General features: G+C 49.2%; 1 protein-coding gene across 4 annotated transcripts in view; it reads left to right on the plus strand.

Annotated features, from left to right (window-relative positions):
* Window positions 1–6,878: 6,878 nt before the first annotated feature.
* The window catches only part of LOC311514062 (uncharacterized protein), a 47,289-nt gene continuing 32,207 nt past the window's right edge, over window positions 6,879–21,960 (plus strand). For all 4 annotated transcript variants that reach the window (XM_084616373.1, XM_084616374.1, XM_084616376.1 and 1 more), the window contains exons 1-3: window positions 6,879–7,178; window positions 18,924–19,276; window positions 19,949–20,035. In XM_084616373.1, coding sequence (XP_084472499.1) covers window positions 19,067–19,276; window positions 19,949–20,035 — 297 coding nt within the window. In that variant the 5' untranslated portion in view covers window positions 6,879–7,178; window positions 18,924–19,066. The remainder of the gene's footprint in view (window positions 7,179–18,923; window positions 19,277–19,948; window positions 20,036–21,960) is intronic.

Genomic DNA, 21,960 nt, shown 5'->3' on the forward strand with positions numbered 1-21,960 from the left:
CATAGAATATCAGGGTTGGAAGGGACCTCAGGAGGTCATCTAGTCCAACCCCCTGCTCAAAGCAGGACCAATCCCCAATTAAATCATCCCAGCCAGGGCTTTGTCAAGGCTGACCTTAAAAACTTTAAGGAAGGAGATTCCACCACCTCCCTAGGTAACGCATTCCAGTGTTTCACCACCCTCCTAGTGAAAACGTTTTTCCTAATATCCAACCTAAATCTCCCCCACTGAAACTTGAGACCATTACTCCTTGTTCTGTCATCTGCTACCACTGAGAACAGTCTAGATCCATCCTCTTTGGAACGCCCTTTCAGGTAGTTGAAAGCAGCTATCAAATCCCCCCTCATTCTTTTCTTCCGTAGACTAAACATCCCCAGTTCCCTCAGCCTCTCCTCATAAGTCATGTGTCCCCTAATCATTTTTGTTGCCCTCCGCTGGACGTTTTCCAATTTTTCGACATCCTTCTGGTAGTGTGGGCCCCAAAATTGGACACAGTACTCCAGATGAGGCCTCACCAATGTCGAATAGAGGGGAACGATCACGTCCCTCGATCTGCTGGCAATGCCCCTACTTATACATCCCCAAATGCAGCAGGTTTAAAACAAACAAAAGAAATTATTTCTTCACACAACACACAGTCAACCTGCGGAACTCTTTGGCAGAGGATGTTGTGAAGGCCAAGACTAGAACAGGGTTCAAAAAAGAATTAAATAAGTAAATGGAGGATAGCCACTGATGGACCTATTAGCCAGGATGGGCAGGGAAGGTGTCCCTAGCCTCTGTTTGCCAGAGGCTGGGAGTGGGCAGCAGGGGATGGATAACTTGGTGATCACCTGTTCTGTTCATTCCCTCTGAGGCACCTGGCATTGGCCACTGTGGAAGACAGGATACCGGGCTAGGTGGACCTTTGGTCTGACCCAGTATGGCCATTCTTATGAGTGAAAATAATATTTGTAAAAAATACATAAAATAAAGGGAAACTGGACTAATACAAAGGAAACGCAGGGTCTAAATCAATAGGGCCAGGTTAATGCACTGAGATCCCCCACAGCTCCAGATCCCTCCAACCTCCCCTCACTACCTCTTCCCAACTGTCCCTTGGTCCTGTTTTTCAGCCCCCTTTCTGATGGGATTGGAGCTGCTCTCTCATATTGATGGAAACTGTACATTGACCCGGTCATTGGGATATCTCCTGTGTTGGTTCAGTTTAATTGGGGGCCTGTAAGGAAAAGAAGCAGGAATGCAAGGAGAAGGGTTGAAGATGAGCCACTCCTTGGTAAACACTTAAGGGCTGTTGAGAGAGAATGCCCGAACTATTCACTTTGAATATTCTCCCTCCTTGCTCCAACCAATTTACAGAACTGGGTGAGATGAGCAAGACCTGGGACCCAGAAGATCAAAGGTCTGGAGCAGTTTAAAAAGAGACCCCCTCACAACAGAGGGATAGCTAATCGGGTAATTGTGTGGGGCAGTGGCTCTCAATCTTTCCAGACTACTGTCCCCTTTGCAGGAGTCTGGTTTGTCTTGCGTAGCCCCAAGTTGTACATCACTTCAAAACGACTTGCTTACACAATCAGACATAAAAGTACAGAAGTGTCACAGCCATTAGTACTGAAAAAATGGCTGGCTCTCTCATTTTTACCATACAATTACAAAACAGATCAATTGGAATACAAATCTTGTACTGACATTTCGGTGTATAGTCTACAGAGCAGTAGAAACAAATCATTGTCTGGATGCGATTTAAGTTTGCACTGTCTTCATAGAATATCAGGGTTGGAAGGGACCCCAGAAGGTCATCTAGTCCAACCCCCTGCTCAAAGCAGGACCAATTCCCAGTTAAATCATCCCAGCCAGGGCTTTGTCAAGCCTGACCTTAAAAACCTCTAAGGAAGGAGATTCTACCACCTCCCTAGGTAACGCATTCCAGTGTTTCACCACCCTCTTAGTGAAAAAGTTTTTCCTAATATCCAATCTAAACCTTCCCCACTGCAACTTGAGACCATTACTCCTCGTTCTGTCATCTGCTACCATTGAGAACAGTCTAGAGCCATCCTCTTTGGAACCCCCTTTCAGGTAGTTGAAAGCAGCTATCAAATCCCCCCTCATTCTTCTCTTCTGCAGGCTAAACAATCCCAGCTCCCTCAGCCTCTACTCATAACTCATGTGTTCCAGTCCCCTAATCATTTTTGTTGCCCTTCGCTGGACTCTCTCCAATTTATCCACATCCTTCTTGAAGTGTGGGGCCCAAAACTGGACACAGTACTCCAGATGAGGCCTCACCAATGTCGAATAGAGGGGAACGATCACATCCCTCGATCTGCTCGCTATGCCCCTACTTATACATCCCAAAATGCCATTGGCCTTCTTGGCAACAAGGGCACACTGCTGCCTCATATCCAGCTTCTCGTCCACTGTCACCCCTAGGTCCTTTTCCGCAGAACTGCTGCCTAGCCATTCGGTCCCTAGTCTGTAGCTGTGCATTGGGTTCTTCCGTCCTAAGTGCAGGACCCTGCACTTATCCTTATTGAACCTCATCAGATTTCTTTTGGCCCAATCCTCCAATTTGTCTAGGTCCCTCTGTATCCTATCCCTCCCCTCCAGCATATCTACCACTCCTCCCAGTTTAGTATCATCCGCAAATTTGCTGAGAGTGCAATCCACACCATCCTCCAGATCATTTATGAAGATATTGAACAAAACCGGCCCCAGGACCGACCCTTGGGGTACTCCACTTGATACCAGCTGCCAACTAGATATGGAGCCATTGATCACTACCCGTTGAGCCCGACAATCTAGCCAGCTTTCTACCCACCTTGTAGTGCATTCATCCAGCCCATACTTCCTTAACTTGCTGACAAGAATACTGTGGGAGACCGTGTCAAAAGCTTTGCTAAAGTCAAGAAACAATACATCCACTGCTTTCCCTTCATCCACAGAACCAGTAATCTCATCATAAAAGGCAATTAGATTAGTCAGGCATGACCTTCCCTTGGTGAATCCATGCTGGCTGTTCCTGATCACTTTCCTCTCATGCAAGTGCTTCAGGATTGATTCTTTGAGGACTTGCTCCATGATTTTTCCATGATTCTTCACTGGTGCTTTTTATGTAGCCTGTTGTAAAACTAGGCAAATGTGTCGATGAGTTGATGGAGCCCTGGCAGAGCTTGGCGTACTCCCAGGGGTACGTGAGCCCCTATTGAGAACCACTGAGCTAGTCTAGTTCCCTGCGGCAGGGAAGGGGTGTTGCGTGGAGGAGAGCCTGGATACGCGTTTTAGCAGTGTGGATGGGCAGAAAAGACGCTAGCTCAGGCCATATCTTCGGGACGTTGTGCAGAACGAAAATGCAAGATGTCGCCCTGTGGCCTGGGTGCTAGCAGGAGGTCTGGGTCGAAGATGTGTGACAGGCAGTGCTGGATTACCCAATAGGCAGACTAAGCAAGTGCACAGAAACGTAAAGTGGCAGAAGAAAAGAAACAAAAAACTAGTGAAATTTTCCAAAATCTTCCAAAGCTGACATCATTTTTCAAAGCGAATCCATCAGAAACATCTTCCTCTCAGTAGGACAGACATCGTTCCAAAACCTGTAGGTGTTTCAGAGACTGACCCTTCTTCTATTGGTGAAAAACACCATTCCAGAACATGTGGATGTGTCAGAGACTGTAACAAATTAAAGGGGAGCGTGAATACTGGCAACATGTCTTGCAGCATGTTATAGCTGTTATTCAAACATCAGCTGAACGTGGTCTGCCTTCTGGGGATCAAATGACAGATTTGGATCATTGCAGAATGGAAATTTCTTGGGATTGTTGAAAGAAAAGGAGTACTTGTGGCACCTTAGAGACTAACCAATTTATTAGAGCATAAGCTTTCATGAGCTACAGCTCACAGTATGCATCCAATGAAGTGAGCTGTAGCTCACGAAAGCTTACGCTCTAATAAATTGGTTAGTCTCTAAGGTGCCACAAGTCCTCCTTTTCTTTTTGCGGATACAGACTAACATGGCTGCTACTCTGAAACTTGGGATTGTTGGAGCTTGTGGCTCAGTTTGACCCATTTTTAGCAAGCCATATCTCAAACTATGGGAATGTTTGCAAAGGGAATCCATCATACTTATCCAAGACAACATGTGATGAACTCTTTGGTCTAATGAGTGACAAAGTTTGTTCCGCTATTGTGGATGAAGTAAGTACTGCTGGGTACTTCAGGTTATCTGTTGACTCTACACCTGATCTTTCACAGATTGATCAATTGAGTATTGTACTAAGATATGTGTCTCCCACAGATGGAAAACCAGTTGAACGATTTATAACATTCCTCAATTCGAAAAGCCACACTGGTGAAGACATGGCAAATCAAGTACTGCAGTATCTGTGCCAAGTTTGCAAAATAGATTTCTCAAAGTGCAGAGGTCAAGCTTATGACAACGCTGCCAACATGTCAGGGCGTTATCAAGGAATGCAGAAGAAGCTTTTAGAACAGAACAAATATGCCATCCTCACACCATGTGCTGCACTCTCTCAGTCTTGTTGATTGTTGTCCGGTGGCAGTAAGTTTTTTCTCAACAGTCCAGTTACTTTATACATTTTTCTCTGCCTCAACACACCGATGGGCAGTTCTTAAAACATATTTGGGCAATGATCGTGTGCTGAAATCTCTTTCTAATACTCGCTGGGAGGCACATGCAGTGGCAACAAGTGCCATTCTGGAGTCCTACTCCATTAGAAAGTATAGCTGAAGACCAATCACAAAAGGGAGAAACTCTACGAGAGGCAGAAAACATTGCAAACAAGATGCAAGAACTAGAGTTTGTATGCATGTTGATCATGTGGAATGAAATTTTACAACACTTTCACCACACAAGTCAAGCTCTCCAAGAAAAGCAATGGGATTTGAAAACATGTGCAGACCACCTCTGTCAATCATTAGCAGACCACTTACACACTTTGAGGAATGATTTCAAAAAATTTGAAGACAAATCAAAAGATATCTTGCCTGATACTAACTACAGAGAAGCCCAGTCCCACAAGCAAATCAGGAAAAAAACAAGCAAATGATAGCAGTGCAAGGCAGAAACCGCATTGAATCCTAGAGACAAATTTTGCATATCTACTTATTACACTATAATTGATACACTTGAAGCTCATATGAAGAGGAGAGGTGAAGTGTACAAAGAAGTATCAAGTAGATTTTCTTTTCTAAACGATATGGACTTATCTGACGAACAATATTCACAAGGTTCCCAAAAGCTAGTTGACTCATACCCTGTTGACTTGAACATGAATCTCTGTGGAGAAGTATGGCAGTTCCATTGTTATATGCACGCAAAGTTTAATGAAACAGGAAAAATGAAATCCAGTCACATTGATCTTCATGACACAGTATTGAAAGACGGAATACAATATGTATTTCCAAATGTAGAGATCACACGACGTATTTTTCTAACATTGATGATTACTAACTGCTCCGCAGAACGCTCTTTCTCAGCTGAAAAGAATAACAACCCTCAGAGAACAACAATGTGTCAGGACAGACTTGATTCACTTTCCCTATTGTGTATGGAAGCGGACATGCTTCGTCGAGTCAGCTTCGATGAACTTATCCAGAATTTTGCAATCAGAAAATCTAGAAAGAAGCTATTTTAATTTCAGCATACAGGTAAATTTTGTATCATTTCGAAAAAAACCCCTGTATTTTACGGTATAGTATTGTTTTTATTTTGAACTACATATGGGGGGCGCACAATAATCTTTTCAGTGCTTAGGGCCTCTAAAGGTCTTAATCCAGCCCTGGTGACAGGCAGGATGGGGGTGCTGTCCGCAATGAGAGAGAAAAAAGGCGGAGTGGGGTGGCTTGGGGAACACATTGAGAGCTCTGCGTTTACCTTTTCAGCTGTTGCGCTTGAGCTAGTGACTAGCCATTCAGCAGGAGAGGAGGTTTTAGTTGGGGCAGAAGGCAGTGGGTCTGGAGCAGCACAGAGAAGGTGGCTGAATACGGTGTGTGCGGATGAGGTTACCAGAGGTAAGGTGAAGAGGAAAAGGGGGACCAAGGACACAGCCCTGTGGAACCCCATGGAAAGCTGGGGTGGGCATAAGGAGGATCTCACAGAGGACATGCTGAAGGAGTGATTACAGAGGTAGGAAGGGAGCCAGGAAGAAGACAAGGGAAGACAAGGTTTCAAGAAAAAGAGCAGGGTCAGCGGTGTCAAAGGCAGCTGACCAGGTCAAGGAGGAGGAGGATGGAGTTAGGGATGTAAACGTTTAACCGGTTAACTGAGAAGCTTGATGCTTATTGGTTCCAGTTAACGATTAAACTCCACTGCTCCCCTGCACCCGGCATCCTGGCTTCTCCCCCCACGCGCCCAGGGTCCTGGCTGCTCCCCCCCCGCGTGCGCCCGGGGTCCTGGCTGCCACCCCCAGATGCTGGCAGCAGCAGAACCCCAGGCATGGGGCCAGGGAACAGCGGGGACCCTGAGCATGTGGCGGGGAGGGGGGGCTGCAGTGTCCCCACACCTCTAGTTCCCCGTTAACCATTTAACCGATTGAATTTCAATCGGTTAAATGGTTACTTTTTTACCCGCTGTTTACATCCCTAGGTGGAGCAGTGTTGGTGAACTTTGCCTAGAGAGAGGGCATCAGAGACCTTGGCACTCCACTGAGACTGTTTTTGCCCCAAATCTCTGCCTCTCTGAAACCTTCCCTTCCCTCTCCCTCTAGACCTGCCCCGCTTCTTAGAGCGACCCCTTCCCTCCCCCTCTTCCCAGTGTTCCCCACTCCCATGTTACCTAAATCTCCCACCCAATCCTCCCCCACCACAGCACCCCCTTTTCCCCATTCCCCCAGCCCACCCCAATACGCTACCAGTTCTCAGAAGCTCCTGTCCCTGACCTCTCTCACACCTTTCCCTTCCACTGTAGCCAGCCCTCTCTGATTCCCTCTAATCCTAATCCTTCACAGACCTCTCCCCTCGTCTCAGCCCCCCTTGCCTTGTGGCACCCCAGAATCACCAGCTCATCTGCTCCCCTCCCACTGCTCCCCGCTCTCCCTTCTCCTGTGGACTTATGAATAGGAGGAACCTCAAACTGTCTTCTATCAACACATGGACCCATCTGACTGTCACACCCTCCCGGCCTTTGGGAAGTTATTCTAGAGTGGAACGCCAGCTCTGGTACAGTTAAGGTTTGGCATTAATTTCTCTTTAAAGATTGACTATTGTAACTGCTCTAAAATCCACAGGTTTACTCAAATTGTATTGGAGTTTGCTCTTCTTTATGGGGGTGCAGGGCAGGATCAGAGGACCCAATTTGGGGTGATTTGGTCATGAGATACAGACCTGCCCCCCTAAAAAGCAGCTTTATACAAGAATCACCTTGGGCTCAAACTATGGTTTTAATTGTCCTCTGACTGATCTCAGTCACTTATTTCTCATCTACATGGCACCCACGGCCCCTTTGTGGAAGCAATATTGAAAAAAAGTTAATAACTGTAGAGTCTGGAATTCCAATTCAGCACAAGCTGAACAGACGAGTCAAAGACATCAACATGCACATGTGCTAACAAACCGAGACCCTGTTAGGAGCCAGTAGATTTCTGGGACTCAGCTGTCACAGAGATTGGTTGGCTCCAAGGCTTAATTCATGCCAGGACTGAGCCCCGGCACCTAATTACTTGAGCCCTGGCACCTCTTTCATAGAATATCAGGGTTGGAAGGGACCTCAGGAGGTCATCTAGTCCAACCCCCTGCTCAAAGCAGGACCAATCCCCAATTAAATCATCCCAGCCAGGGCTTTGTCAAGCCTGACCTTAAAAACTTCTAAGGAAGGAGATTCTACCACCTCCCTAGGTAACGCATTCCAGTGTTTCACCACCCTCCTAGTGAAAAAGTTTTTCCTAATATCCAACCTAAACCTCCCCCACTGCAACTTGAGACCATTACTCCTTGTCCTGTCCTCTTCTACCACTGAGAATTGTCTAGAACCATCCTCTCTGGAACCACCTCTCAGATAGTTGAAAGCAGCTATCAAATCCCCCCTCATTCTTCTCTTCTGCAGGCTAAACAATCCCAGCTCCCTCAGCCTCTCCTCATAAGTCATGTGTTCCAGACCCCTAATAATTTTTGTTGCCCTTCGCTGGACTCTCTCCAATTTATCCACATCCTTCTTGTAGTGTGGGGCCCAAAACTGGACACTGTCCTCCAGATGAGGCCTCACCAATGTCGAATAGAGGGGAACGATCACGTCCCTCGATCTGCTCGCTATGCCCCTACTTATACATCCCAAAATGCCATTGGCCTTCTTGGCAACAAGGGCACACTGCTGCCTCATATCCAGCTTCTCGTCCACTGTCACCCCTAGGTCCTTTTCCGCAGAACTGCTGCCTAGCCATTCGGTCCCTAGTCTGTAGCGGTGCATTGGGTTCTCCCGTCCTAAGTGCAGGACCCTGCACTTATCCTTATTGAACCTCATCAGATTTCTTTTGGCCCAATCCTCCAATTTGTCTAGGTCCCTCTGTATCCTATCCCTGCCCTCCAGTGTATCTACCACTCCTCCTAGTTTAATATCATCTTTCATTATAAATGAAGCACTGGTTGGCTCCAGGGGACATGCTGTGGTCATTGAACCTGAACTACGCCCGTGCATTTGAGTTTGAGCTCTACCATGGGTAGCTTTCAACCAACGCATGTTGTATATTTCTTCTGCTTTCTGCAGGAGTTTCCTTGGGCAGTTTTGCCCCAATAATTTGCCCCAAAATTTCTGGGTTAAGAGCAACATTTTAAAGTGCTCTCAAGTCCAAAGGCAGACTCTAGTTTGGTATCTGCTTAAAAGATCTGCCAACATGGCTATGTCTGGTTAGGGGTGTGAAAAATCACATCCCTAACCGACACAGCTATGCCAGCAAAATCTGTAGAGTAGATACAGTTCTAATGACAAAAAATGTCCATAAACTACCTTAATTCAGAATTCAGTGTTCCAGCGTCCATTTCCTAGTTTTCAGAGATTTAAGTTTATATTCTGTGAAGGAAGATTTAAAATATATGCCACCCCTGAAAAGTCACCTTAACTCTGCCCTCCACCCCTTAACCCTGGACCTGGCACTAGTCACTGAGAGTGGTTCAGTAAGGCTGGTACAAAGATTAACAAACTAACAAGGGACGTGGAGGTTTCTCCATCTCAGTAAGTCTTTAAGTCAAGACTGCATACCTTTCAGGAAGACAATTTAGTGAAACACAAGCTCTTCAGCTCAATTCAGCAGTAACTAGGTGAAATTCTCTGGCCTGTGCTATATAGGAGGTCGGACTAGATGACCTAGTAGTCCTTTTTGGGCATAAAATCTATGAATCCAGAACAGAACTTGCCATTATTTGTGTTATAGTCTACAGATTGGAATGCCAGCATTTATCTGCATACCCTCCACCTGTGTGCACTGTATCAGGCATAGCTGTAACTGAAAGAATTAGTTGGAGCAGCTTTGGAGAGCTGTGACTGTGGTATAAAGAGAGGTACATGTGAAAGTTGAGGGACCTAGTCTGCCCCATTTCAGTGCTGCTGAGTATTGTTAGTTTGTTTCAGTAAAGGTGCACAAAGGTATGTTCTTGACACCAGGGTTGTCAGCAGTCCAGTGGGATACATGCTAGTAATCTCCAGGGCTCAGTGACAGCCAAGTAAAGGCAATGACTGGGAAGGAATCCTCAAGGTGAGGGTAAGGGAGTGGTATCATTTTGCTAGTCTGAGCTGGTGTGCGTGGAGTAGGCTCAGTGTTTGAGTGCCAGCCAGGGGTCGGAAACTTCTGTTCATTATGCTGGACCTAACCCCAAGTTTTGCCTTAGCAAAGAGAAGACGTTAGACCTTGTGGTGAACTGCCCCTCTGCTCTGTCCCCAAAGTGCTCTGTAGCAGGGGAGGGTCCCTGGCTGTGTGTGTGTCACTGGCATGTTGGGGTGATGCTGCAAAAGAGAGGAGGGTGTTTTGTAGGGGTGGCATGAACCTTAACTCTTCATTTCCCCTTCTAATCATAGAATATCAGGGTTGGAAGGGACCTCAGGAGGTCATTTAGTCCAACCCCCTGCTCAAAACAGGACCAATCCCCAACTAAATCATCCCAGCCAGGGCTTTGTCAAGCCTGACTTTAAAAACCTCAAAGGAAGGAGATTCCACCACCTCCTTAGGTAACCCATTCCAGTGTTTCACCACCGTCCTAGTGAAAACGTTTTTCCGAATATCCAACCTAAACCTCTCCCACTGCAACTTGAGACCATTACTCGTTGTTCTGCCATCTGTCACCACTGAGAACAGTCTAGATCCATCCTCTTTGGAACCCCCTTTCAGGTAGTTGAAAGCAGCTACCAAATCCCCCCCTGCAGAACTGCTGCCTAGCCATTCGGTCCCTAGTCTGCAGCAGTGCATGGGATTCTTCCGTCTTAAGTGCAGGACTCTGCACTTGTCCTTGTTGAACCTCATCAGATTTCTTTTAGCCCAATCCTCTAATTTGTCTAGGGCCCTCTGTATCCTATCCCTACCCTCCAGCGTATCTACCTCTCCTCCCAGTTTAGTGTCCTCTGCAAACTTGCTGAGGGTGCAATCCACACCATCCTCCAGATCATTTATGAAGATATTGAACAAAACCGGCCCCAGGACTGACCTTTGGGGCACTCCACTTGATACAGTTTCCAACTAGACATGGAGCCTGTAGTTCCCAGGATCCTCCTTCTTCCCCTTTTTAAAGATGGGCACTACATTAGCCTTTTTCTAGTCGTCCGGGACTTCCCCCGATCGCCATGAGTTTTCAAAGATAACGGCCAATGGCTCTGCAATCACATCCACCAACTCCTTTAGCACTCTCGGATGCAGCGCTTCCGGCCCCATGGACTTGTGCACGTCCAGCTTTTCTAAATAGTCCCTAACCACTTCTTTCTCCACAGAGAGCTGGTCACCTCCTCCCCATGCTGTGCTGTGCAGTGCAGTAGTCTGGGAGCTGACCTTGTTCGTGAAGACAGAGGCAAAAAAAAAGCATAATAACCGAGGGGACAGGAATCCTTACCCAGCGAGGTCACATTCTCATAGTTCTCCTGCATGAGATCTCCGTAGAGGGCTGTCTGAGCTGGGCCCAGCAGAGCCCCCCTCTTTCCTGGGGGAATACACAGCCACCTCCTCGAAGGTCACCGGCCCCTGAAAGAGCAAGAGTCCCACACTCAGTGCCTGCTGCTCCACTCACAGCCCCACTATTCACGGGGGAGAGGAGCCAATCAAATGGGAGCTCTGGGAGGATCACAGTCAACAGAGTCATAGAATCATAAAATATCAGGGCTGGAAGGGACATCAGAAGGTCATCTAGTCCAACCCCCTGCTCAAAGCAGGACCAATCCCCAATTTTTGCCCCAGATCCCTAAATGGCCCCCTCAAGGATTGAACTTCCAACCCTGGATTTAGCAGGCCAATGCTCAAACCACTGAGCTATCCCTCCCCCCACACCACTACCCGCACACCACTCAGAGCATAAAGGAAACACCAGGGTGAGACGATGGAGGGAGCCCGTTGTCTCTCCCAGCAGATCCATCACACTCCTGCTAGCTAGACACTGATACAGAAGATGAAGCCCCTAGCAGGGTCCAGGGAGAGCTGCCTGGTAGGAAGCCCAACACCCTCCGCATTGTGAGGAGCTGGTTATGAGCAGAGGGACAGCTCCCTTAAGCCTGACTGGCGGGTGCCCCCGTTATATCTCACAGCAGCCGCTGGCTCATAGTGCTCAGGCTCCAGTACTTGGATTCTGGGAAGTTTTCCCAGCCTAGTCCAGAGGAGCTCTTTCCTTTTCCATAAATTAGGGAATTTCCAGCCCCAGCTCCTATTCTGTTCCTAGAATCCAGGCCCCAGGTTAAACAAGTCCCCGCAGGTTTGTGTAAGTCCACCCTGTATATTTCCTGCCTCCTTCCCTCTCCAGACCACCCACCCTCAAAGTTCACACCTCCTCAGTATTTACTTCCACTCTCCCTCCAGCAGGACCCCTCCAGCAATTCCCCGATAGTCCCTACCTGAACTGGCTCTAATGCAGCCATTTCTCTTCCCTGTCCCATGGGAGGATGGGATGAGCTGGAGTGAAACATGGACGTCATTCTGCAGCCTGCGAGGGAAAGAAAGGCAATCGAGGCTTGTTTTTTCAGAACAGGATTTAGAAATTTCACATTACAATTTCTCCCATGCTCTTTCGCTGCAGGACATTCCAGATGCTACCATGCAAACAGAAAGAGCCAATACACAAGTAATAATGGGCAGGGACAGATTAACTCTCCTGTGGGCCAGGGGCTATTAGATTTTGTGGGGCCCCTGTATACAAGTCTTTTTCTTGGGAGGGAGTTTGGGTGCAGGAGAGGGTTCTGACATGGGGCAGGGGGGTGGAGTGTGGGGTGCAGGCTCTGGCCAGGAGGCACTTTACCACAGGCGGCTCCCGGCCGGCGGCGCAGTAGGGCTCAGGCAGGCTGCCTGCATGCCGTGACCCCACGCTGCTCCCAGAAGCAGCTGGCTGCTAGCACGTCTCTGTGACCCCAGGGGGAGGGGGAAGGGGAGTGGGACAGCATGTCTCCATGTGCTGCCCATGCCCACAAGTGCCACCCCCAGGGACGGGGGACTTTTAGAGGCCACAGGACTTTTAGCGGCCCGGCTTTGGAGATCGCTGCCTGTGCATAAGCGCCGACTCCGTGGGTGTTCCAGGGCTGGAGCACCCATGGGGAAAAATTAGTGGGTGCACTGCACCCACTGGCAGCCAAGCTCCTCTCCCTGCCCCCCCGCCCCACCTCACCTCACCTCTGCCGACTCCTCCTCCTCTGAGCGTGCTGCGTCCCTGCTCCTCCACCTACCTCCCAGTGCTTGCTGCTGCAAAACAGCTGTTTTGTGGTGTAACAAGCTCCAGGGGTAGGGGGGAGGAGTCGAATAGGGGCAGGGACTTTGGGGAAGGGGCTGAATGGGGGTGGGGCCTGGGGTAAATGGGGGGTCAAGCACCCACCAGCACAAGTCGGTGCCTATGATTTATTTTTGCGTGGTCCCCCTTGAGCTGGGGCCCTGGGCTGCAGCCCCTAAAGCCCCTGCCTTAATCCGGCCCTGATAATGGGGCAGAGTTGAACTGCTCAGACATCTGTTGGAAAAGTAATACAGCCAAACACAAAACATCCAGCAAGTTCCTGGACTCTTTTGGGGTTTTGTTTCAGAAGATGGCGGAAGTAAAGAGGGGGGCAGCTGTTTTAGAATTGATTCTGACTACGACGGAGGAATTGATTATGAATGTGACTGTGGAAGGCCATTTGCATAAATGTCACCAATATATGATAGATTTCACAATGTAAGGAAAGGAAGGAAAGTGAGCAGCAGAATAAAGATGGTGGTGGACACTAGTAATCTTCCACTGCAGCTGCGCCGCTGTAAGATCTTTAGTGTAGCCACTCTATGCTGACCAGAGAGCTCTCCCGCCGGCATACTTAAACCACCCCTAACGAGCGGCGGTAGCTATGTGGACAGGAAAGTGTCTCCCACTGACGTAGCGCTGTGCACCCTGGCGCTTCTGTCAGTGTAATTTGTGTCAGTCAAGGGGTGTGTGTTTTTTTCATGACAAAAGTTTTACCGACAAAAGACATAGCCTTAGTAACAGAAAACTAGAGAGAAAGTAGGACAAAATTTTAGGATATTTGATGTCAATCTTTGAAAAATTGGGGAGAAAATGGAAATATTTGATACTAGGAGAGAAAATCGTCAAAATCTGAAGGGATTTTATGTCGATATTATATTAAGTGGGAAAAGTTTGAAAGGATTATATATGAATGTTCAGCAGACAGCAATCCTTCTCCTCCTCTGCCACCGTTCACGTGGTAAGTGGGCAGCCCTTTGGGAAGCAGCTTTCAGAGGGTCAAATGGGAGGAAACCCACCCCCCCCAAATCTGAGGAGATTTTACATTGGAGAGAGAAAAATGGGAGCAAAATCTGAGGCTAGATAAAGAGTCGATAATCTGAGATAAAAAGGGGGGGAGAATCAATGCAGATTTTATATCCCGGTCAAGGTTCCTTCCCCACTCTGAACTCTAGGGTACAGATGGGGGGACCTGCATGAAAACCTCCTAAGCTTACTTTTACCAGCTTAGGTTAAAACTTCCCCAAGGTACAAACTATTTTACCCTTTGCCTTCCACTGCCACCACCAAACATTTATCTGGGTTTATTTTTATTAGGAAAGCATCGTTTGGAAACATCTTTCCCCCCAAAATCCTCCCAACCCTTGCACCCCACTTCCTGGGGAACGTTTGATAAAAAATCCTCACCAATTTGCATAGGTGACCACAGACCCAAACCCTTGGATCTTAGAACAATGAAAAAATATTCAGTTTCCTTACAAGAAGACTTTTAATAGAAGAAAAAAAAAAAAAAGGAAGAATCACCTCTGTAAAATCAGGATGGTAAATACCTTACAGGATAATTAGATTCAAAACATAGAGAATCCCTCTAGGCAAAACCTTTAGTTACAAAAAAGACACACGGACAGAAATATTCATTCTATTCAGCACAGCTATTTTCTCAGCCATTTAGAGAAATCATAATCTAACACATACCTAGCTAGATTACTTACTAAATTCTAAGACTCCATTTCTGTTCCATCCCCGGCAAAAGCATCCCAGAGACAGACACAGACCCTTTGTTTCTCTCCCTCCTCCCAGCTTTTGAAAGTATCTTGTCTCCTCATTGGTCATTTTGGTCAGGTGTCAGCGAGGTTACCTTTAGCTTCTTAACCCTTCACAGGTGAAAGGATTTTTCCTCTAGCCAGGAGGGATTTTAAAGGTGATTACCCTTCCCTTTATATTTATATTTATATTTATATTTATGACAATCCCTATGTGACAATTAGGGAGAGACGGGGAGAGAATTTTGTCAAGAGTTGAGAGAAGTGGCAAAATCAGAGATGTCCCCGCCCTTCCCAGATCAGCTGCTTTTCTTCTCCCCTGCAATCTCTTGCCTGTACAGAGTTCACAGTCTGTCTTCCCCTCCCTGCAACTCTGGCTTATTTTTCATCCCTTTTGCTTCCTGACACCTCCCCTTCCCCAACTCTTGCTTTGAGCAGGGGGTTGGACTGGTTACCTCCTGAGGCCCCTTCCAACCCTGATATTCTATGATTCTAATCCCCACTGGGGCCCCAATTCCCTCCCCCCGCCAGTTTTGCCCTCTGGGGCAGCTTCTGACCTGAGCTAGAGGCAGAGAGAGGACAGAGGCTTCATTGCCTAGGGTTGCAACATCTGAGGATCCCTTGGGCAGCCAGAGAGTCACTTTCCTGCCGGTCCCCAGCACTTTCCCCTGGGACTCTCAGTCACCTGAAGTCTCCAGCTCAGGAGTTGATGTTGGTAGAGCCCAGGGCTGCCCTAGGGGGCTAGATCCAGCTGGAGAAAGTCCCCCGCACTTGGCCGGGTACATAAGGAGCATGAAGGAAGGTCTCTCCCCAGCACAGATCCCCATGGGGAAGCAGCAGCCACTCAGCTCCCAGGTCACAATGGAGGAGGCAGCGTCTTGCATTTTGCAGTGAGCGCCTCGGTATTATCTGTGTACTTTGTTTTCTTCCTGCCTCCTGATCTCTCCTGCTCCAGCCCCTTCCTGTGTCTCTGGATAGCAACCCGGCTGCAGCTGCTCACTGGGACAAGGGTTTCCTCTGCTGGGAACCCCCCGCCCCCAGCACGCCTCAGAGGGGATGGACTGGCTCTCACACACACACTGCAAGGCTAAAAGCTGCTGCCCCGGTTAGAATTCGCTCAGCTCTGAAGCGGGTTCCAAAGAGGAGGGAGCTCGGCTGTTCTCAGTGGTGGCAGATGACAGAACAAGGAGCAATGGTCTCACCTTGCAGTGCGGGAGGTCTAGTTTGGATATTAGGAAACACTATTTCACTAGGAGGGTGGTGAAGCCCTGGAATGGGTTCCCTAGGGAGGTGGTAACCATCCTTAGAGGTTTTTAACACCCTGCTTGATAAAACCCTGGCTGGGATGATTTAGTTGGGGATTGGTCCTGCTTTGAGCAGGGGGTTGGACTAGATACTTCCTGAGGTCTCTTCCAATCCTAATCTTCTATCATTCTATGATAAAGATGTTTAGCAACATCTGCTGAAGGCACTGGCCTGACCCTGCCTTTCCTTGGGGTTACTATCTGCTCCTGGCTGTACCAAGGGGCAGCCCTGCCAACCCCAGGTGACCAAAACCCCTGAGACTGGCTTTGAAATCATGAGAGGAGGGCTTAACTTCAGCTGGAGCCATCTGAAGTGTTGCTCCAGTAAATATTTTCAAACCTGCAGGAGCCCTGGTGCACCCCACGAGACTGAAGCCCCTGGCCCTGGTGCCCCCTATGGCACAGAAACCCCCAGCCCCCACCCCCCAAATGCGTAGGACTACAGTGCCCTAAAGAAATTTGAGGGGAAAAATCAGAGAGGGTAAATGATGCTCAGGAGCAAGACAGTGGGGGCAGTTCTGAATTACCCAGAGGGGTTTCTTTTCAGAATCTTACCTACCGCCCGTGAAGATGAGATCATAGGCCAGGGGGAGGCTAAGCCTCCCCAGATAGCCAGGCGTGGCCCCTTCCATGCTCCACTGTGAGACCCCTCTCCGTGTCCTGCTCTTTCCCCATGTCGTCGTCCCCTGTCCCCCGGCCTATGGCGGAAGGAGTGGGACTGGGAGCTAACCTTCCCAAACTGGGGGCTCATGCACCCCCCAATCTGAGCTTCTAGTTTCATCTCCAGTGTTTCAACAAACCCAGCAAGAACTGCCTTCAGAATGGCCCCTTCATTGACGTATGCGGAAGTATTGGATGACAATAACTTGTGATGTATGTGTTTGAGGATCTAGCCCCTGGTTCAACTTTATATCTAGGTCAGTGGTTCTCAACCTGTTTTACCTACCAATGTGTTAAGTGCAGCCCAAGCACCAGCCTGCCAGCCCCAGCCAGCTGTGGGGGAGAGGCTGTGTTAAGTTGAGAACCACAGCACTCCCCTGCCCTAAAACTGCCCACAGTCCCCTATGCCCAGTGCCCCTGCCCAGAGCGGGGCCAGTAGTGGAGTCCTGGGCACAGGCCAGGCAGATGGACCCCAGACCCAGACCCCTTTGCATGCAGGAGCCAGACCCTAGACCTAGACCTCGCCGCACGGGGCCAGGGATGAGCCGGACCCCAGATCAGGACCCCACCACACGGGGCCAGGCAGGAGCTGGGACCTAGACCTAGACCAGGACCCCAACCCCAGATCTGGACCCAGACTCTGCTGCACACAGGAGCCGGACCCCAGACCCAGACCCTGCCACGTGGGCACAGCCAGGATCTGGGACCCAAACCCTACTGTGGAGGTCGTGCTGCACAAGCCCGGACAGGAGCCAGGACTCAGACCCAGACCCCACCACGCGAGGCCAGGCAAGAGCTGGGACCCAGACCGGCTCTAGGTACCAGCAAAGCAAGCACATGCTTGGGGTGGCACAATCCCAGGGGTGGCTTTCTGGCCACCTTTTTTTTTTTTTTTGGGTTGGGCAGTTGTGCTTTTGGAGCTTGGGGCAGCAAAAAACCTAGAGCTGGCTCTGCTGGGACCCAGGCCCTGGACCTGGACACCATCCAGGACCAGAGTGCCCAGCAAGGCCAGCAGCCAGGACCCGAGAAGGGGGGCCAGGAAAGGACCCCACCTAAAACCTGGGACAAACCCCTAGTTCCCTTCAACCTACCCACAGACCCACTCACCAGCCCCCTGCTGGCAGGAACACTGGTGCAGACTGCAAGATGCTGTCTCCCCCTCAGCCAGCCCCACCCCCTGCCAGACCAGAGCAGCAAATTTTGAATGATTTTTAGCACACAGCTGGGCCACAGCCGTGTGCTAATTGGGCGGCATGTAGGCCACGGGTTGAGAACCACTGATCTAGGTACTCCTTTGTAAAACGGATGGCTTCTCCCCCCACCCCACAAATGGAAGGGTTCTCTTGAGGATGATCTCCATGCATTCGGACCTATTGGGCCCTCTCCCATCACCATTTGCTACCATGATGATGTCTCTGTTTTAACTCTGGACACAAAGAAAAAGAGGCATATTTCTAATTTGGATAATTTCACCATTGTGACAAGGAATAAAAACAAAACTTGCAGGTGGAATTCTTTGCTAGAGGATAACTTTTGTTCTTGTAAGACGAACAACCAGATTCACTTTACTCGTCTGCTCAAAGATATGATGTGTGTTTTGGACATGCTTTTGTGTTTTTTCCCATCCTGCGATCCTTGTTTTCCTTTCCATAGCTGACAAGGTTGCAGTAGAGGCAACACAGAACATAAGAACCGCCACACTGGGTCAGACCAAAGGTCCATCTAGCCCAGTGTCCTGTCTGCCAACAGTGGCCAACGCCAGGTGCCCCAGAGGGAATGAACAGAACAGGCAATCATCACATGATCCATCCTCTGTCGCTCATTCCCAGCTTCTGGCAAACAGGCTAGGGACACCATCCCTGCCCAGCCTGGCTAATAGCCGTTGATGGATCTACCCTCCATGAACTTCTCTAGTTTTTATTTGAATCCTGTTATAATCTTGACCTTCACAACATCCTCTGGCAAGGAGTTCCACAGGTTGACTATGCATTGTATGAAGAAATACTTGCGTTTGTTTGTTTTAAACCTGCTGCCTATTAATTTTATTGGCCGACCCCTAGTTCTTGTGTTATGAGAAGGAGTAAATATCCCCCTTAGTCATCTGGTTTCCAAGCTGAAAAGTCCCAGTCTTATTAATCTCTCCTCATATGGAAGTTGTCTTCCGCATTCTCCACAAAAATCAATGTCATTTAAGCAGAGGCTGCTTGCTTGATGACCAAAATAGTAAACAGAAATCTCGACTTATTCATGAATACTGTTTAGTTCAGGCATTTAATGAATGATTTGCAAATATTTTTTCTCTTTGGGGCAGGGCTCATATTTTAGATGGTATGTGGTACCCTCTCCTGGATTTCTCTCAAAGAAGTAGATTAATGCTGGTAGGTTTAACCATGCCCCATTGGCTTTCACTGCTCTTTCAATGTCAACAACGTTTCCCCTCCCTCCTATGGGTGCATGGCCCCCCCGCTGGCTGCCCGGGTTCAGGTTTTTCTCGGCCCTGCGAGGGGACCGCCCGGGGCAGGGGCAGGTCCCGGCCCGGGTAGGAGCCGCCCCTTCCTGCCTCCCCCCAACCCAGGAGCCCTTTGTGTTTGCAGCGGAGCCATGGCCGGGGCTGGGAGCGCAGCGCGGAGGCTGCTCCACCCCTGCAGCCCGCGGGGCAGCGCGGTAGGACTGGGGGCCGCGCGGAGCGGGCAGGGCCCGGGTGGGCGGAGGGGAAGCGTGGGCCCGAGACACGCGTGGGGCGGACACGCTCCTGCCGGGAGGGCCCGGAGCCCGGTTCGGCTGCAGAGCTCGGAGCCCAGGCTGAGCCCGGAGAGCGAGGGGATGGTGGCAGCTGGGGGGGATCTGGTGGGGGTCAGAGCAGGGGCATCTGGGGAGGGGGGCAGTGGCTGGTGTTGGGGATCGTGGGGCTGCTGGAGTTTGGGGCGGGAGGGCGGAACGGGGGTTTGGGGGATATTTGGTTGCGGGGGGGGGGGGTCCATGTTCAGATCTGGCCCTGCGGGAGCATTGGGGGTTGGAGCTGGGGAAGTTGGGGGCAATATCTGACGTTGGCTGCTTGAGATGTGGGCAGGGCCTGGGGATGTTCGGGTTGGGGGGGCTGCACCCCTGTCACTTCTCCAAGGGGTCCTGAGTTTTCTCTGGAAAACCTGGTGCCCCTTTCACCAGCCCCTCTCAGAGCTGCCTCGCTGAGGCCAAACAAGACCTGGGATAAAAGTCTGAGTCTCAGAGACTCTGCACGACCCTCGGCAGGGCAGGGCAGGGCAGGACGGGCCCTGAAATCTGGCAGCTGGGAGGCCATTTGCGGCAGTTTCTAAGCCCCTCCCCCACTTCTTCCAGGAGCCCCCACGAGAGCATCGGGCCCCTTTGGGAAAAGAGCGAGAAGCAGCCAAAGCCGAGGAGCAGCAGCAAAGCGAGGAGCTGCTGGTAGGTTCCCCGGGAGCCCCTGCCCTGCAGATTTGCCTGGGATCCCGGTGCCCTGAATCAGCGGCTCTCAACCGTTCCAGACGACTGGCCCCCTTTCAGCCGGCTGATTTGTCTTGTGTAGCCCCAAGTTTCACCTCTCTTAGAAACAACCTGCTTACAAAATCGGACACACAAATGCAAAAGAGTCACAGCCGCTAGTACCGAAAAAATGGCCGACGTTCTCATTTTTACCGTGTAATTATAAAATAAATCCATTTGAATATAAACCTTGTACTTCCATTTCAAGTGTTTAGTCTATTCAGCAGTCTAAACAAGTCATTGTATGAAATTTGTTTGTACTGACTTCGCTCGTGCTTTTTATGTAGCCTGTTGTAAAACTAGGCAAATCTCGAGATGAGTTGATGGGCCCCCTTGAAGGCCTCTGGGTACATCCAGGAATACGGGTACCGCTGGCTGAGAACCACTGCCCTGGGTGATGTGGTGAATGCAGGGCCTGTCCTTCCAGCCTTAGCCCTGAAATCGTCCCCACTGGAGCCCAGGGAGAGGCATGCTCAGATACGTGGGTAACATGATGCCCTTAGGGTGCAGGAGGCTGCTGGGCAGGAGAGGGTCAGTCTATGTTAGCCCAGAGCCCTTGCCCATGGGCTGTCTGCATGTCTCAGTGACCGGGGATCCTTTTTAGCACCTTTAGGGGAGAAGGGGGGCAAAGAGATGAAATGTGGGATGGAGAGTTTGGCTCAGTTCAAGTTGATGAGATTCTGGGAAAAACAGTCCTTCTTGTTGGTGATGTACAGCTCACCCCACCCCGATCCCTCCACCCTTCCTGGCCTAATTGCATCACCCACTGCAAGAGATCCTATGTTCTGGTCAATAAAACTGGAGGCACATTTATGGTTAATCAAAGGCTCTTAAGCAAAATAAGCAGTCATGGGATAAGAGGGAAGGTCCTCTCATAGATCAGTAACTGATTAAAAGGCAACAAAGGGTAGGAATAAATGGTCAGTTTTCAGAATGGAGAGAGGTAAATAGTGGTGTCCCCCAGAGGTCTGTACTGGGACCAGTCCTATTCAACATATTCATAAATGATCTGGGAAAAGGGATAAACAGTGAGGTGGCAAAATTTGCAGATGGTACAAAACTACTCCAGAAAGTTAAGCCCAAAGCAGACTGCGAAGAGCTACAAAGGAATCTCACAAAACTGGGTGACAGGGCAATGAAATGGCAGATGAAATTCAGTATTGATAAATGCAATGTAATGCACTTTGGAAAACATAATCCCAACTATACGTATAAAATGATGGGGTCTCAATGAGATCTTGGAGTCACTGTGGATAGTTCTCTGAAAACATCCACTCAATGTGCAGCAGCAGTCAAAAAAGCAAACAGAATGTTGGCAATCATTAGGAAAGGGATAGAGAATAAGACAGAAAATATCATGTTGCCTCTGTACAAGTCCATGGTACGTCCACATCTTGAATACTGCATGCAGATGTGGTCGCCCCATCTCAAAAAAGATCTATTGGAATTGGAAAAGATGCAGAAAAGGGCAACAAAAATTATTAGGGGTATGGAACAGCTTCCGTATGAGGAGAGATTAATAAGACTGGGACTTTTCAGCTTGGAAAAGAGATGACTAAGGGGGGATATGATTGAGGTCTATAAAATGACTAGTGTGGAGAAAGTAAATAAGGAAGTGTTATTTACTCCTTCTCCTAACACAAGACCTAGGGGTCACCCAATGAAATCAATAGGCAGCAGGTTTAAAACAGACAAAGGGAAGTATTTCTTCACACAACGCGCAGTCAACCTATGGAACTCTTTGCCAGAGGATGTTGTGAAGGCCAAGACTATAACAGGGTTCAAAAAAGAACTGGAGAAGTTCATGGAGGACAGGTCCATCAGTGGCTATTAGCCAGGATGGGCAA

The sequence above is a fragment of the Lepidochelys olivacea genome (genome assembly GCF_965140295.1).
Source record: "Lepidochelys olivacea isolate rLepOli2 genome assembly, chromosome: 28".
NCBI lineage: Eukaryota > Metazoa > Chordata > Testudines > Cheloniidae > Lepidochelys > Lepidochelys olivacea.